At 39.0% G+C, this 18,617-nt stretch overlaps 3 protein-coding genes across 6 annotated transcripts in view; 2 read left to right on the top strand and 1 right to left on the bottom strand.

Annotated features, from left to right (window-relative positions):
* LOC135495337 (FMRFamide receptor-like) overlaps positions 1-5,856 on the top strand; it is a 94,819-nt gene extending 88,963 nt beyond the window's left edge. For all 3 annotated transcript variants that reach the window (XM_064783821.1, XM_064783822.1, XM_064783820.1), the window contains one exon: positions 3,463-5,856. In XM_064783821.1, the coding sequence (XP_064639891.1) occupies positions 3,463-3,704 (242 nt within the window). In that variant the 3' untranslated portion in view covers positions 3,705-5,856. The remainder of the gene's footprint in view (positions 1-3,462) is intronic.
* LOC135495312 (protein FAN-like) overlaps positions 1-18,601 on the top strand; it is a 137,043-nt gene extending 118,442 nt beyond the window's left edge. Inside the window, exons 26-30 of the mRNA XM_064783776.1 lie at positions 8,629-8,679; positions 16,943-17,078; positions 17,364-17,505; positions 17,817-17,926; positions 18,030-18,601. Coding sequence (XP_064639846.1) covers positions 8,629-8,679; positions 16,943-17,078; positions 17,364-17,505; positions 17,817-17,926; positions 18,030-18,142 — 552 coding nt within the window. The 3' untranslated portion in view covers positions 18,143-18,601. The remainder of the gene's footprint in view (positions 1-8,628; positions 8,680-16,942; positions 17,079-17,363; positions 17,506-17,816; positions 17,927-18,029) is intronic.
* On the bottom strand, positions 7,992-15,173 carry LOC135495336 (amine oxidase [flavin-containing] B-like). Of its 2 annotated transcripts, XM_064783819.1 has the most exons (13): positions 15,153-15,173; positions 14,332-14,442; positions 13,738-13,832; positions 13,228-13,365; positions 12,943-13,047; positions 12,459-12,550; positions 11,931-12,072; positions 11,395-11,544; positions 11,073-11,232; positions 10,626-10,773; positions 10,059-10,214; positions 9,278-9,389; positions 7,992-9,033 (listed from the first exon to the last, which is right to left on the bottom strand). In XM_064783819.1, exons 1-13 carry the CDS (start codon positions 15,154-15,156, stop codon positions 8,821-8,823), a joined length of 1,626 nt encoding a protein of 541 aa, XP_064639889.1. In that variant the 5' UTR covers positions 15,157-15,173; the 3' UTR covers positions 7,992-8,820. The 2 variants fall into 2 exon arrangements, with proteins under 2 accessions (XP_064639889.1, XP_064639888.1); XM_064783818.1 differs by lacking the exon at positions 15,153-15,173 and having other exon boundaries at positions 14,332-14,499.
* Positions 18,602-18,617: the final 16 nt, after the last annotated feature.

The raw sequence follows: 18,617 nt of genomic DNA, 5'->3' as shown, positions 1-18,617 counted from the left end.
ATATTCATTGAAGGCTGATTCCTTAAGTGCCCGGCCATTTGATTTCAGCATAATAGGTCACAGAAGGAGTCAATCTGGAAAGTGGCAAATTGTCGATTTTGTATCCTGTCTTAATTTTCCCATGATGTGTGAGGACAAGCACTGTGTGTAAAGCGATCCATGACTAGCGGATTCTGTTATTATTTTGATCAAGTATAGATTAATATAATGCATACTTGTTTTGATGAATCTGAATTTCTGTCATGTTTTTATATTCTCGCATGGTTCGGATCTCTGTCGTTTGTTCTGCTATCAAGTGGTAGAAAAATGTTGTCTAAATCAGCTAGGGGTGCTTTGGCTTGTGAATGCAAAAATTCACGTGATGAAAACGAATTTCGTTTTATTCCAAATCTTGCTTGCATGTTCTGGGAATTGCTGTGTGATTTTCATTAATTTGAATCTGATCAGTCTGATCACAATTTCGTTCAGCATCTTCCTTTATTTTGACTTCTACATGTTCAGAAAAAAGAAATGTTCTTTTCTCAAACTTTATTATGGCATGTTCAGAGAATGCTTCATTGTGTTTACAACACTTTCTTTGAATATCGTCTTTCTTGCTGCAGAAGAGGTCCCATGTTGTCTCATTTTGTCTGCCATAAAAAACATTGTTACTTTCCATTTATCGGTTTAGTTTTGCAATTACAAATAAAGTTATTCACACCGCTAGTCTTATATCTTTGTGCTGAATTATTTTTTTGGTAGGATTAGTGTTGGTCTATTGTTGCAGAGAGAAGCATTATTTATATTATCATTTATTGATAGTGTAAAGTATATTTTTGCACTGGAACAGTCATACATCTACATTAGAACCACTCTGCTAAAGACCCCGTTAGGGCTGACAAGTACTCTTCTTAATAGAATGACCCATTCTTGCACTGCTAATGTATTTGTGATTTTAGCACAACGTTTTGTAATTCTTGCACGACTAACCCGCACCATATTTGCATTGCACTTTTCAGTTATGACCTTGAGAAGTCTGAGAAACTATTATCAGGAACGCAGGAAATCTTCCACAGTTCAAACTTCCACGACTCAGTTGAATGTTCGATATTAAAGTGGTACGCCATCCATAATTACTAGTGGTCCAGGAATATAGAAATTCAGTTATACACAATGCTGCAGTGCATTTATTATTCATACGAATTTGCTGAAACTGGATATTTCTCGTATAAGTACAAATTTCAACTTTTTAGCGAATGGATGTTAATTAGACGGAGGTACAACATGAACAGAATTTAAAAAATAGAACTTCTCCCTAGGGCGGCCATATTGGAGAGAGAAAACTTATCCAAGAAAAAGTGTGTTCTGAACATGTTGAATGTGAATTATTGCAGTTGACACTAGAATACTAATGATACTAGGAACTTGAACAATATTAAAGACTTTTGCTTTGAACTTTTATTTGGGATGATGATTGCAATGTTTCGTAGACAAGTATGACAACTATGTTTTGTATAGCAAAAAAGATTATTGAGTGTTTAGTTTACAAATCCTTCAGTATCAATGCACATGCTTATAACCGAGTATGAAATCTGCAAATTTTGTCACGACTTCTGACGACCATGGTGTGGATTTCGAAGTTCTCCTAGGACTCAATGTCTTAGAACATATTCAGTGATAATGTTTACAAGTGAAAATTCAGATGAAGCACTTTACTTGTTCATGAAAAAAATAACTATAGTATAGTGTTTTTCGTATTTGCATGTCAAGTGTGCTAATTATGTCTGTCATTTCTTTGCTTAATTGTGTGTGCACGTTGCTAACATAGCTTCATGATATGTGTGCTTCTTCTTCTTGCTTTTGAATTGGTATAGAATAGTATTTGGTAGGACTTTCGAAACCACTATTTCTTTTACTTCAGGCTAAGAGCATTAGATTACCAGCTTTTGGGATGAAAAATTGATTGCATTCGGATTTAGGAAAGACACTCTTATTTTCCCAGGATATGGGATGAGCAATTGGATACATCAGAATTTGAGATGGACACTCTTATTTTACCAGGAGTTGGGATGAACAATTGATTGCATTCGGATTTAGGACCGACACTCTTATTTTATCAGCATTTGGGATAAACAATTGATTGCATTTGGATTTTGCCAAAATTGGGTCCTTTTTAATTGTCATGATAATTGGACGTTAAGACAGGCAACCTGTCATTTGTGTGAGCTGATGCCAACAAAATTAAAAGGGTACATTAACAAAGCATTTGATTCCATTCATAAAGAAAATGTATGGATGCTGTTTTGATAGGAAAGACCATGATCTTTAAAATTGATATGGTCTATGGAAATTGGTTATAGTTCCCTGTTGCTTTGAATATTCTTTCCATCCTTACTATATCTGTGTAGTCATCCTCTTCCATTATGTCCAGGAAATATTTCTGATGACATGTCAAGAGATAAACTTGGTCATATAGATTTTATTACCTTCCTATTTCCGTATTTTTCCCTCATCAGTGAGGACTATCTGGTTGTTGTTATCTATTCCTTGGCAGATGTCACAGGAGATTGATGTTTGTCTAAAAGGTCTTTGACGTCTCTTTTAGATGGTATCATCTGTCTACGTTTAGTTTAGTTTAGTTTAGTTTAGTTCATGGTCTGTTGAAGACACCATATTTTGATAGGGTGTTTTCTGTCATCGAATATGAATTTTGTGCGGCCTGTACGTTGCACTAGGTTCAACTCAAATATTTCATTTGTCCATTCGATGCCCTAATACAGAAAGGGGGATGTTATGATAACTGCCATCACAAAAACACAGTTTGGTTAACTAAATTTTCAAAACCTATTATTTTGAAAAAACCTTTTAAAGGGTGAAACTCTTAACAGAAAACTTTTTTTTCTAAGTTAGTTGCAACAACATTGTCATTACTTTATCTGTTATACATGTTTTAAAACATTACATATATGTCTTAGTGTGTGCAATATTTTGTATTTCTGCCTATTTATTCAATTGTATGCTTGCTTATCGATGTGCATGTTGATTCCTATTGGTGTTGTAAGTTTTTCAATAAAATGCTGCTTATTTCCTTCGGCACATTTATGTCGTTTTTTTTTTGTTGTGAAAGTGATTGGTTTCTTTTATATTTGAATTATTCATTCAGTTGGTGAATCCTTAAAAAGTTCCCAGAGTTGATATTCTTGACATGAATAAAGTTACCCTGGCTCCTTGGCCTCATAGTTTGCCAGTCGCTGACGTTTTGTGACAAGCCGACATTCATGAATATGGAGGTATTTGGCAAAACTTGAGCTGAATTATAAGTCTATGGATTTCGTAAAAGTTATTTCCGCATTGTTTGGGCTCGGAAGTGCAAACTATGTGTTCGACTTTAAAAAAAAATCTTTGTTGTCTTTTTGTTACAAAAACATAAAATATTTCGTATCTATATTATTATTAGTATTCATTGGGTGTTATCACTTTCAGAGGAGCACAAATCTGGCATGAGGTCACCACGGTTACGACACATTAATGGAGGAGCATCTGGATACACAACGGCGACATCTATAATGGACGAAAATAGTATCATTATTCCTAAATTTTGTGTCAATAACATTGGATACACCGAACCACATGAAAAGGCACAAATCGAAAGTGAAGAAAAGGACTTCTATATATCGCCAACACCTTGTATACAAATGGAGGAGTTGAAGCAAGAGACAATATAGATGTATATATCAGGTTCCGAACTGTCAAGTATTTGGTACGTGGGCGACTGAATCAAGTTTGAAAATGAGCATGCTATATCTCCCGGAAGTAGAGTCTATTGGTCATATTCCTTTGTTACTAAAGGGTATTTCATTTCATTTTGTTGCCTGTGTTTTTGCTTTGATTTTGTCTCCTTTTTCAGGTCTATATATTTCTTGGAAGTGAAGAGAGGAATGTGATTTTTTGTGCTTCTTTGTTGAAACTTCCTGAAAGCCCACCACTAGTCTCAGTGGTTTGGGGAGGGATGAGGCCAGTCCATTGTGCAAGTGAATTCGAACACCTCGAACTTGAACAAATTCTTTGATTATCCTCAAATGGCCATATATCATGCATGGCTCGCATCAATTGTTTTATTTCAATTTGTGTTGTTGTATGTATTTATAACCATACTAGTTATATCAAGGATCAATAAAAACTATTATTTATCAATTCTTGGTAATACGGATACCGCGTGTACGTAATTAATATTGTTGATTTTTCTACACCACCATTTTGCAATAATTGCAGCGGGAAAAAAACAACACATTATGAACCTGGTGTGACAGTACTCACTGTCCCCCTTGTAACAGATTCATAACTTATTGTTCCATAACAAAAGGTGATTTGCCCATGAGACGTACATGTATTGTCGCTGACTAAGATGTTACAATTACACGGTTTATATCGGATGGCTGAAAATGAAATTTTAATTGTTAACCGGGTATGCCGTTTGTAATTACTGGTGGTCCAGGAAAATAGAAATGCAGTTATACACAATGCCCTGGTGCAGTTATGAAACTTAACTAAAACTTGGTGTTTATAGTGTTAGTATATCTGTTTACGGAACAGCAATGTTGAAATTAATATTCAGAGCGCTTTTGGGACCATGAGTTTGCAGCTTGTGCAAATGGGTCTCGGAGTTCTGCTTGGAATATAGAATTGTCTTTCTATGAATCATTCACTGGGTGTCATTTTCATCTCCATGGATATCATCATTAGCAGTCTTCATTTTCATATTCAGTTCTTATCATCTCTTCCTTCATTGTCACCCATCCTCATCCATCAGGGTTTATACTGATGAAACCCAAAACTAACCAAAACGAATTGAAATTGTCGAAACAAATTAGTTCATGCTGAAGTTATAGTAATGTCTTCTACAATTCGTTTAACCTGTTTATTTGCCTGACTGTAATGAGAGTATATGCACAGTCATGCAGTGTTCTGGGTGACACCAGCTTTCATAAATGAGAAGACTCCTTAGGGCTGCTTGTTAAGTGGGGAGCATTTCACACCTGACATGCCAGATATCTCTTGGTGATTGGTATCATTTACTAACATGGGCTTGTTGTTCTTGGGGGAAATAATCATCAAATTTGTCATCCACCATTAATCACTGATTCCCCTGTACGACTCATCTCATCCACCACCATGCCCCTGATCAGTCTGGCTAGGATCCTCAATCGACGGATGACAGCCCGATCCAACTTTCATTGTATTTCAAACAGGTTGTGTTTTGATCAACCCAAATCATTTTTCTTCACAAGGAATCATGACCCTCATGGTGTTTTCCCCTTTTAATGTAGGCGGGGAAAATCCTTGGTGGTCAAGATGTCATTAGATACCCTTTGCACGATCCTAAGTATAGTGTCATTTTTCATTGGTCTTCACTCACTTCTGTCAAAAGTAAACATGTTTCATTATTCATTTATCATTTATTTCCTCCATTATTGAATCAAATGCCCAGCAGGCATTAAATGAAGTTGCCAATATGTGGCTTTATCATTTCATAGTACATCTGCACAGGTCACACTTGTGCAAGAATCATATTATCACACAGTCAAACATGACCAGTTCCCCAAATAAAATTCCGGTGTACGTTTCCTCCATGGTCTTCATGGTTGAAAGCAGTATTTAGCAATTTGAATTTATCGTTTTGTCTGGTCATATAGACATATGAAATGCACAGCACAGCACAACAACAACCTGTAGGTGATGGGGACATATGTGACATGATGTGCACAGTACGTCCTCTGCAGCAAAAGTGTCAAAGAGACAGAGATTTCTGTGTTTAAAACTTCATGTATTATTAAATACTGTATAGTCAAAAATGTATCATGACTAGAAATAAAAGATATAAACATGTAGTTAAACTCTGTTTCTTCTTGTTATTGTGGTCTTGTTTTTTTGTCACGTTGTGAAATACCACATCTGCTAAACTGGCTCCAACCTGTCTCCAAGTTCTTTTTGCAGTTACAGGTGTAGACAGATCGAAGGAACTCAGAGTATCAAGGTGTAGACAGATCCAAGGTACTCCGAGTATCAAGAAGAACCGTTACAGGTGTAGACAGATCGAAGGTGATCCGAGTATCAAGAAGCTCGGTTACAGGTGTTGCTTGTGTGATTGTTGTGTGTGAGACTTGAAGTCCTGTGAATGTGTCTGAAAATGAACATCCAAATAAAATGAGTCATGTTACTGTTACCCTGTTGTGCATTTACCTGGTTGTCCTCTAATCAGCACATACTGGTACCCTATTGTAGCTGGTTGTCCTCCATTCAGCACATACTGGTACCCTAGTGAAGCTGGTTGTCCTCCAGTCAGCACATACTGGTACCCTAGTGAAGCTGGTTGTCTTCCAGTCAGCACATACTGGTATCCTAGTGTAGCTGCTTGCTGTTCTCAAGCCAGGAGAGGAATTGTTTACATCTCACAACAATGCTTGTGTCACAGAGATGTGATTGGGTCCACCATGCAGCCAGCTGAAGCAGCATATAGTCCTTTTGCTGACAGGGCCACCGCCACTTTGATGTTAATATCTTGGCAGGAATTACACGTTATTCCTGGCACAGGATTCTCAAGACTCTCCTCCTTTAACATTTGTTAGCTCACCTCTGGGGAGCTTATACGATATCGTGGCGTCCATCGTCTTCCGTTAGCGGAGCACGTTTTGGTTATGAAAAACTAACTATACACTCTATGTAGACCAGGAAAATGTTAGCGATGCGGACAAATTCGCTCTTTTCAATTGGTGGTGGACTGAAAATCGCATTGCATACAGCTTAAATCTCAACGACTACCGTGTTCGTATTTGACAGCGCGTTTGGAAAAATTGCAAAAAAAGCTCGCCAAAGTTTCTTGGCTTGCATAACTTAATGAGTCAATTGCAAAACAGTTAAACACCTCCCTCTCCTCCGTCAGTCTGCAAATTTGAAAATAAGATGAAGCAATGGTAAACAACTCTGGTTGGTCCAGCATCAATCTCAAAGCATGATCCCAGGAGATTAGAACCCATTCACCCCATCGCTTCATTCCATTTCTGCTCTAGAGGTTTGACATTAACTAGCACTTTAAATTATTTTATGACGGTAGGTGAAAATTTATTGGCAACTATCATGCTATTTTCATCCGAGGAGGAAGTAGATTTCAGTTGATGGCATTAAGTGATATTTCATATTTGAATAATGCAAAATGGTATGATTTTTCGTGGTTTGTCTAAGTGACAAATTGTTAGAATTCGCAATTTTCATAAATGGCGTTAACTTCCATAAGCAACATACAATTTTTTAACAAATGGCATAGGCCTTTAAGCATCATAAATCCCATAAAGACTGTTATTCTGACTAAAGCAGGTCATGAAGACATCAATTCTAAGTCTGTGACATACATGAGGAGCAATCAGTATCAAGAGAAATCCAAAATCTCTCATTAGGGAGATTCTTTCAGGAACTCCAAATGGCTATTATGTAGGAGTAGCATTAGGCCATAAATCCCCTGTAGGCCATTCTGATTAAAATTGGTGCTGTAGACACCAATTTCAAGTCTGCAACGCAAGCAAATCGGCCAATTTAGCTTTATGACATCTTTTACGACAGGTCTATTTCGCAAAGTGGTTTCCTTATCGATTAATCTCACAGCTATTTCATCACTAATTAATACTCTCAGGGGGAAACTTGTAAAGGAAGCTGTTGCGGTGATTTGGTATTTTACTCAGTTGTCAGGAGGGATATCTTTAATGGGGTGGACTTAGGATGAAAAGGATGATGCAACTAAATTTATGTTCAGTCTCTTAAAATTGATTGCATCACCTGCCTTCTTTTATTGGAAAATGCTTTATAGCGCTAGATCAATAAAATCATTATTACCGTTATTATCATACAAGTACCAGTAAGTGTTAACCTATTCCCTACTCATTTATGAAATGTATCGTGCATTCAGCGACATGCTAAGGACTGAGCATAAATTTAGTTGCATCATCTAAAGTCGACACCATAAAGAGTTGTAAAGTATTAAACGGGAACAAGAATTAATAGCGAACAAATGATTTAAGTTAAGTAAAGAAGATAAAGTCTGCCAAGAACAAAGTAAATCACATAAGAAAATTAGGTCACACAAAATTTTATCACAGGGAAAAACATTGAAACAGAAGAAAAATTAAGGGCGAAGAAATAATTTATGTTCCGCAACAAAATAAACTCTACCCACAACAAAAGTAGAACAGGCAACAAAAGAAGAACACAGAGCAAAAATTAGGACACACAAAATTAATTCACAGTCCTTACTAACCCAACACTTTCAAAGATGTAATTTACAATGTGCCTTACAGGCACTAATGCCATCAACTTTGACAAGATGGATCATCAAATCTCCTGCAACTACAGCAACGGCAGTTGTAGATGCTGACTTGGAAGTATCGGACATATGATCGAGGGACGACGGTGTATAACGACTTGGGCAGTACAGTAGCACGTGTACTCCAACAGAGGGCACTAGACTTCGCCACGAATTACACAAATTTAGAGATGTTAATTGTGATTTGGATCGTATGAGTGTAACACTGTGAAAATAAAAACCATAAACAGTCAGTCTGAAGTTTTTGCCACTATTCGAAAATCTTCCCATCTTTTCAGGTGTGGTCATATCACCAACCATTGAGGGCAAAGACTACAGTCAAACTGCTGGTGAGTACTTGAAAGCAATCGTTTCCCGCAATGTAATCACTCTTAATAATTCACTTAAGTCTCTAGTGTCCTCCACCAAAACCGTCTATGGCTTATATTGAAAATCTTTAAGTAACCCCATAGGAAAATAACCACCTGTCACTAAAAGTTTTTGAGACTTATATTAAAAAACTTAAAGAAACCCCACAGAAATAATCCACTTGATATGGCAGTGAAGAAACTTATGATGACATTCATGGATGGCAAGAACTTTTCAAAGGTATGTTCACCGATTGAAGCATGTGGGATTTCTATAGAGGGCGCCTCCTCTTGCCAGATGTCATCCTCGGAAATACGGCCAAGTTTATGAAGGATCTGAAAGGAAGGACCAGGTTCAGATTTTATTGTAAAAATAGGTACTTGAATTCTGAAGGAAATTGTCCACGGATGAATTATGCAATTAATGATTCCCTTGAGTGTGATTGCCATGTTAAGAGAGGGTGCGACCAAATGCTAATGAACTAAAGTTTTATATGGGCATGCTGTGTACATCACCCGCATGTCAAGGGGTCATGTACATGCACATCGCCCATGGCAATAGGACTAATGTTAGATATACCTCTCTTGCAGCCCTTTCTCCAGACTGCACTGCACCATCCATATAGCCCACCCAAACTGTTGCAGCCTCCGCACCAGCAAAATGTACATTACCAACTGGTTCTCGTAACTTTCTGAAGAAGAATATTCAGTCATTAACGAAAGTCATAATTAATACAATAAGGAGTTCTCTAAGGATACATCAACATCTCCATCAACACTCCATGGTGAGATTCCATGTTATAACTAACCAGGCATCAATATCTCCATCAACACTCCATGGTGAGATTCCATGTTATAACTAACCAGGCATCAATATCTCCATCAACACTCCATGATGAGATTCCATGTTATAACTAACCAGGTATCAACATCTCCATCAACACTCCATGGTGAGATTCCATGTTATAACTAACCAGGCATCAACATCTCCATCAACACTCCATGGTGAGATTCCATGTTATAACTAACCAGGCATCAACATCTCCATCAACACTCCATGGTGAGATTCCATGTTATAACTAACCATGCATCAACATCTCCATCAACACTCCATGGTGAGATTCCATGTTATAACTAACCAGGCATCAACATCTCCATCAACACTCCATGGAATATGTTATAACTCTAAACCAGGCACCCAAATGTCTCTGGCTTGGCCACTTCATAAACCACCATCATATGTGTATCAAAAGATCTTTTGTTTTGTTTTAAATTTTCACACTCTCAAAAGCAATTTGGATGGGGGGGATTCATATGTAGAAAATAGAGTAAAGTAAGTCAAGGATGACCGATCAACTTACGATCCGAATGTCGTGAGGAGACCTGGTTGCATGACCCCACCATAACCGCCGCCGCTATATTCCTCCTCCAACCAGTTCAGTTCCTCATATCTAATGGGATGTCGCATTTCCTCCATCTTGAACACCTCGGCATATTGATCAGCTAGTCGTCGCTTCCTGAAGTAGTATTACAGATAGACCCAGTGCAGATGACAGCAGGTAAATAGTAATTCACATTGACCCAGTGCAGATGACATCATCAGGTAAATAGTAATTCACTGGATAGTGCCTTGGAAAATGTGTGTATCGCAAGAAAATTACCCAAAATATGGGTAACCCTCATATACCCTCTCAACTCGGGACTGAATGGGTACTGAGCTGGCCTGGGAAGTTAACCTGTGATAGACCAGCATCCTATCCAGGAGGAGTAATACCCCTCGTCACTTAATGCTATGGAAACCGTGATAAGCACCATCCGTGTGAGCTGTTCTCAGCTCGGCAACAGCCCAGTCGACTTTAACTTACTAACATCCAAAGTAATGGTAGGTATTTTGCTTGTATACTGAGTTTTAAAAACCTTGATCTCACCTTTCCTCCTGGGTCAAAGATGTAAATTCCCTCGCCTTTCCACCAATGATAAAACGCACTAAACAAGGGAATGATCCATTGGGCTTTGTGTCATTCAAACAGATACATATGTCACCATCAACCTTCGTGTTCGCAATGCCACTTAAACCTAGGGTAAAACAGATAGAAAATCATTAGTCGAAGGCAAGGTAAATTTTAAGAACTCTCTGTTTTGATTGGCAAAAGCTATAATTTGTTAAAAAATAGGGTACACTCCTAAAAATAAGGGGTTCTGAGCTTTTTAAAAACCCCTAGAGTTTCTTTTTAACCCAAGAGGGTTTTGAGTTTGTGGAAACCTTAATTTTTTTTCATGAAAAACCTCTACAGGGTGTTTTATTTGTGTTGACAGAAAAACCTCAACAGTTTTTGCAAAGCCCCAAAAACCCTTATTCTTAAGAGTGTAGTTACCTTTCTCTTTCCAAAACTGTTTCTCATAATACATGTGGGTCTTGATGATGCAGCCCATGGTCATGCGCATGCACAGTTGGACCTTTGCAACTGGTAGCGAGGGACGGAAGGTGATTCTGTTGAGGATGGTAATAGGGATTGCACTTATCACGTGACGAGCCTGGAAAGGGTTAGAGGCATTTATGGTGGTTTTTATCATGTTAAGGATGGTCGATTTCACTGATAGAGTCAAAGCACTTTCGAGAGTTAGAAGATCGCAATTAAAATGAAGTTTCATTTAGCAATTTGGCAACCTATGAAACGCGACCGGAATAATACTTACAATGTATTTTTTTCCATGTTCCGTAGTCAACAGAGGTTCTTCTCCAGTTTGGTCTATTTTTAGTACAGGACTTGACAACTTCACACGATCGCCAAGGATATCAGCCATTTTCTCTGAGATCTGTTGAGCTCCACCAACAAACTTCCGTTCCTGTAATAAGCATCATGCATGTGGATTGCACGAAACTACAAAACAACTGCTAAAATGGTCTCCTAAGATAATAACCGAAATTCTATTGACTCTTGAGAAAATCCCAAGTCTGCGGACCATGATCACATGCATTTTCTGCCCGCCGATGCTGCCCTGCCACCACCTCCACCACCTCCACCACCTGTCCTCCCCAGTGTTGTTGTTGTATGAGCTGCAAAGTAGGCTTTATAAAAACGACAGTCTTTTGACTTTGCCCAGTCAAAAAGTGTCATTTATTGACGCCATGCTCCCAAGCCATCTCCCAACCTAGAGTAACCTGCCTACTCTAAGCTCCCACTGACAAAAATACCCCTCCTTTTAAAGTCCAGGAAAAACACAGTAATTACAATGGCGCCATTTTCAATTTCGTCCATTCGATTGAGGGATCCACCCGAGTTAATACTCCACAAGACATATAGTAAGGAGATCTTATCTAAGTCTTCTGCGAACAGGCCAGAAAGAAGCAAGTGGAGGTCGAAGTGTACTTCTCTGCAAGATTCAATAGTGATAAGTGACTTGACAATGCACATGTAACATGAGAACATATTTCCCCCCCCCCCCCCCCCCCCGATTATAAATCAGTATTCCTGATTTTCCGCTTCTAAAATCTAGAACGAGGGATGCCCTGTCCAATCCCTGTATCACAGGCCTATATATGCTCCGGTGTCTGAAATTATCCGGGCTATAGTAAAAATGAGCTGTCTGCCCCCTAGGTATTATCAAAAAAGTATACAAACATTCCAAGCAGTAATATTGCAAGGTAATGGGAGGTAAAACATCTCAACCCTGACAGGCTCCCTGTAACTTATATATACAGTTGAACCTGTCCCTGCTTATAGCTTTTGTTGGAGTTGGTTTTCTAAGCTATTACTCACTTTGTCCAACACAGCTTCTCAACAAACTGAGCAACATTCATCGCATCCCATTCCTTGGCACGAGGCGCTTCCCAGGGAGCATTCAAAGGAACCTAGAAAATTGAAACAGCCAATGGAAAGGTCATACTTCAGTCACAACATAAAATACGTTAAGCCTTGTTTTGATTGCAGCAGACCTTGTTGCATGCCGATCAACGAATCCACTGTCGTCTGGTGTATATCCATCCATAGGAGGAGACTTTAGGACTGATATTCACCAACGATAAGTTGGCATGACCTTGTTGTCTCAAGCTGCGACTGCTAAATTTTCAATGGATGGCAAATGTTGATTTTGAGCATTTTATAACAGAATTTAACAGTCCTCGTCATTCATTTTCTGATGAAGTCTACTACTTGGGTATCTTGGCTAGCGCCTCAGGTTTTAGTCTGCATTTTTGGTCTATCTATGTGCAGCGTTGATCACCTATTCTGCCATCCCTCTTACCTGTTTTGCAAATGAATCGATTGTCCGATAGGCATTTAGGTAGTCTACGAAAGCAATGGGATTACAGATTGTTGAGGTTATTGTCTCCAATGCAGCCCAGTTATTCTGAAAGAAAAATGATTGAGAAAAAACAGCACCTTGAAGGGGATTTTGCCCCCTCGGAGAGGTTTGTGTCCCCCTTCCCCTCCCCTCTGGAACAAAAAATTGAAAACAGCCTGGCATGCTTCAAAACTCATATGAGCCAATTTAATCGTCTACATGTTGATCTCTAGGCTGTCTACTTACATGATTGTAGCTCACTATTTTTCCTTCTTCATCAACCTTGTGGGTTTCGACCTTCAGCTCTTTTGCGAGACGGATGATTCGATCCTGTGTTGGTCCAACATAGGCACCACCGAGATCAGAGTAGCCATGGCTGGGACCCTTTCAGAGAGAAAAACGCTCCACGGATGAGAGTATATAAATACTGTAGTTTGGAATCTATGCCAGCAAATTTATCAAAGGTGGTCATTCCCAAAATTTCGCAAAATAACTAAGCTTTTGAATGTTCAAAATATAGGTATGTTTATTTGGCCAACAACATAATTCAAATATGAAATTTAGAACAGTAGTGAAAATAGCGGCCAGGGGACACAGCCAAGATCAACAGTTAGATCGCTTACAGCTTTGCCGCAGCTGAAAAGCTTTGGAAGAAAAATGTGGTGATTGATTGCGCCCCTTTAACATATTTAATCATCGTTAACTGCACAATCATATTTAAAGAATGATACAAACATATCAACTAGTTATGCCTACTTTTTTTGTATAAGTCCTTCCTCCAACTCTGTCCCTTGCTTCCAACACGATGACATCAAGGCCCTCCTCCTTGAGCAGTTTAGCAGCACACAGTCCTGGAAATAATCATATTGATAAAAGAAGGGGACACAGGATGGCCTATGGGCCAAACATCAGTGTCGTCTTAAGTGGGATTTGGGATGAGCAGTGGATTGCTTAAGGATTCTGCTGAAAATGAATTGTCGGGAATGAACATAGCCTCTTTTATAATAGGGCATCGTCATGAATAACTCTAGGGGAAAAAAGATCCAATATAGGTTATACTGAACCTGTACACTATCTGTATACGATATATAAAGCAGCATATGGTGAGCCCGTATTTCGATCACACAGATCTCACTTTCCATGACATACGAACAGGATTTTTTTTTAACTTCACAAGCTTCTCTGGACACTGTGTAAGTTTCAAAGCAAAGTATTGTGTGGGGTTTTTTAGTGAGACACAAAAACCTTACACTTGCCGAGATATCAAACCACTGATTGAGCATATATATATGTATAAACTCAATAGGGTTACGACGGCCGTTATGATATGATGATGATGATGGAACTTACCACTGATGCCAGCTCCGATCACAATCACGTCCGCCCTCTCGATATCATCTGAATGATTTGTCTCCAATTCCATCTTTGAAGTATTCCCAGTTTCAAAAGCTATAGGATTACTGCAGGACATGATAATGAGTTATAAAGATGAGAATTGCAGAGCACAGCATATTCCCCTCCACCGACTTAAGTCCACTGAATGTCGCCTATTGGCATATGAAGCCTAATGTGGGAGTTTTATTATTTCCGAATTGATTTGAAATATAAGTCTCATTGTTAGAGGCCTATGCCATTCGTTACAAAATTTTAAATTTGTGATAGCATTGCCTTAGTGTAGACTGATACACAAATACTATAAATACCCAGTTTCAGATGCATGATAACTGCACTACGGCATTGTGTATAACTGCATTTCTATTTTTCCACACTACTAGTAATTACGAATGACATACCCCTTTAAAACCATGAATGAAGACCCTTGGCCTATTTATTTCAAACCATCTGTGAACATTGCTGATTTGAATAATAAGACAATTTTTTCGAAAAGTATGAAATAACATTCCTATCATGAAATTGAAGATTGGTTTTATAGAAGCAAAACAATTGCCAGTCAATGAAATTTTCTATGGTGCATCATGCTGCAAATCTTGAAATGAACCAAATTGAGTGGGACTATGTAAATAATATTATATCTTATGCCAGAAACACACTTAGGCCAATCCGGCAAAGAATATTAGAATATTTTAAAATGCTCAATTGGCTTGTTAGTTTCGCTTGTTTCAATTGGCTTGTTTCAATATATTTGTTAAAAATTTAAATGTCAACTCAGCACATATCCTTCTTGCAGTGAAGCACCGAGTGATACAGCAGGTGATTGCAATAGCTAACATATACAGATGGTTTTATGTATGGTCACTGCCAATTCTTGCATAATTTAAATGTGCATTTAATTCAGAAAAGGCCCAGTTTATCAAAGTGAATAAACATGGTAAAAGCAATATGAATTCTAATTTTGTGCCTGTAGCTTTAACGAATTATCTGGAATTGAATGACGTCACTTTATGCTGGTACCTTTTTCGCTCACTGTAGGAGACTGTATAAAATACTGCAGTGTCCGTCATCCGGCCTCCAGAACTGTACTGGACCCCAGTTATATATATGGCACACAACTTTTAGTTTATATAGGCCAACTCAGATACAGCAATCTAACCTCACTCAGATAAGGTAAAAACTAAGCTAATCAGGACTTACAAAATGGCTTGTGACGGAATCTGCTGAATATTCCCATTATCCCAAGTTAACAAAATGAAATGGCCAGGGCCATTGTGCTCACCTCATGTGGAGGAAAGATGGATAAAGAGCATGGTATTGTGTCATGTAGTGTTAGGTTTGATGTAGGTCCAAGCAATTACAATTTCCCCAAAATGGCCAATTTACATAACATTCGACCTCTGTGACCTTGAAAAGTAGGTCAAATCAAAGAAGACCCGGGTGACACATTGAATGGTTGTTAGAATTAGATGTACCTATGATATAAAATTGGTGCCAATCGGGCAAGTCATTACTAGGAATAATGGCATTTTGAAGAATTTAGGATTTGGCCCCCTCCCTGGAGGCCAAACGGCAAATCAGATCGCACCAAACTTCGGTACCTGAGATCACCTGACCAAGGGGTACATGTGTACCTAATTTTTGATCGATAGTCATTGCAGTTAAGAAACGTGCCATAGTTACGGCCTGACGGCGAATTTACGCCATTTGACCTTTGTGACCTTGACAAGAAGGTCAAATTAAAAACCTGTGTGACATATACTGTATGGTGGTTAGATGTACCCATGATATCAAATTGGTGGCAATCGGGCAAGAAGTTAAGGAATAATCACATTTTTAAGGTTTTTGGATTTTGCCCCCTGGTGGTCAAGTGGTGAATCATATTGGACCAAACTTCGGTCCCTGAGATCACCTGACTAAGGGGTAAATGTGTACCAAATTTGGTATCAATAGTCATTGCAGTTTAGAAACGTGCCATCGTTACATCCTAACGGCCAATTTACACCATTTGACCTCTGTGACCTTGAAAAGGAGGTCAAATCAAAAACCCGGAGGATATATGATGCACATTTGCTAGAAGTACCTACCATATTTTTTTCAAAATTTCCCGACTACTATTAAGGGAGATATTGCATATTTTCACTTTTAACGTTTGGCCCCCTGGTGGCCAAACCATGAAACGAATCGGACCGAAACTTGGTCTCCAAGGTGTCATTACATAAGGGTACATGTGTACCAAGTTTCAACTCAATAGCTCTAACAGTTACGAAACGTGCCCTGCTAACGGACGACGGACGACGACGACGACGACGACGACGACGACGACGACGACGACGACGGACGACGGACGCCACGGTATGGGATAAGCTCACCTCTGCTAAGAGGTGAGCTAAAAAGGAAGGCATTCTCTGTAGACACAACGTGTGAGTTGATGCAATTGAAGATGGCAACTTCATTACAATTCGTTTTCTTTGATTTCAGTGTGAATTAGACCATGAGAGTGCTGTGATTTGCGTTGATACGATTAAAGATGGCCAGTTGATTACAATTCAGGTCCTTTTGATTTCAGGTTGAATTAGACCATGAGAGTGCTGTGATTTGCGTCGATGCAATTGAAGATGGTCAGCTAATAGCGTCAGGCACTAAAGATGGCTTCATCTACTTCTGGGATACAGAATCCTACATTGCTGTCAATCAAAATCTAGGTAATGTATTGCCTGTCTTAATTCATGTTTGAAGATTCCGATTCTAATTCTAAAAGCATTTGACATGGAGGACATTGTCACCTATAGTCCGCATTGCCTCTCAACAACATTTTGTCTGACTTTTTGTTGTTTGAAAGACTTCTGGTGTTCCTTAGATTGGCAAAATGGAGTCACTATAGTTTCACCTTAAAGCATGTTATAAAGGGTGACACTTCGGTTGTCATTATCATTTCCTCACAGCATACCCAAAAGCATAATCAGCCCTGTGTTATTCCTACTTTTCAGTCCATCAAGGAGCAGTGAACGCAGTCCAGTTCAGCTCTAACGGCAAAAGGCTTGCATCTTCTGGTGAAGATGGGGAAGTTGTGGTATTGGATGTTGATACTGGGACCAAAGTCTGCACCTTCAATGCACAAGCTCCACTGAAGTGAGTGACAAATAAGTTCTCTCATCATTTCTCAGTTAGTATGGTATACTATGCAGTAGCTAGATTGCACTCAGTGCTGTCAGTGATGAAAGTTTCCGTAATTGTATTTTTTATTCAGCTTTCAGGCCAAATACGAAATGGTTGTGAAATGAGACAGGGATTGAGGCCTGGCTGATCGGCAGATATTCCAGGGTTTTCAGGTTGGCCTTGGCCTAGCCTTGTCATGATCATGGGGCTGAGCCGAGGGGGTTTCCCTTTATCTGGAGCCCTTTACATGGAGGACCTTTTATGAATTATCATTATTACTTCAGGAGCCTGTGGTGGGATGAGACGACAGTCCTAGCTGGCAGTGGGGATGGCTACCTTTACATGTGGGACCTTCTGACCAACAGACTGCTACAGAAGATAAAGACTCACCAAGGTTAGTGTAGATACTGTAATAGAGAGTTTAAACATGCCAAACAATAATAGAGAAACCCAGTTTGATCGGCAATGCTGAAAGTTATATTTATACTTTTTTCTAGGTGCCGTTAATTGTGTCACGACTAGTTCTGAAGAAATGGTTGCAACAGGTGGAGAAGATGGCCGCGTCGTGCTTTGGAATACGGCACAGTATGTTTCCGCCGAGGTCGAATGATGTACATTGTGCTGCCAAAAGTTTTCATACTTGGAAATGACTGAGGCTACTGCTCTTGCGCCGCAGCCAATGATTTCATCGCAGTATAATCCGTCACAGCACGACTGGCTATCGTTACTTTATCGGTAGTCTCCCTTCCTTTCCCACGCATCCATGTTGCGACAACACTAACATTACACTCACTCGTGGTTGTCGCATGAGACACGCACTGAAAGCCATCATAAATTCGCTATATATATTTCTTATGTGTGATGAAGATGTGTAACCAGGGGAAAATCGTTCAGACTTCGGTAGATCGCGCATCGTTGTTTAAATTATCCATGATATAAGACTATTGGATATTCGCCCAAGTGTCTGTGTATAATGTTGTTTTGCAGCTATATTTCCTTTGCTTAGTTTCTCGAGTATGCAGATCGGCTGGACTTATCTGGTCTGAACGGCAATGTAGTCAAGAATAAACAAAATGGAATAAAAA

Source organism: Lineus longissimus, chromosome 11, assembly GCF_910592395.1.
Source record: "Lineus longissimus chromosome 11, tnLinLong1.2, whole genome shotgun sequence".
Lineage (NCBI taxonomy): Eukaryota > Metazoa > Nemertea > Pilidiophora > Heteronemertea > Lineidae > Lineus > Lineus longissimus.
This window is presented reverse-complemented; position numbering and strand designations above follow the sequence as displayed.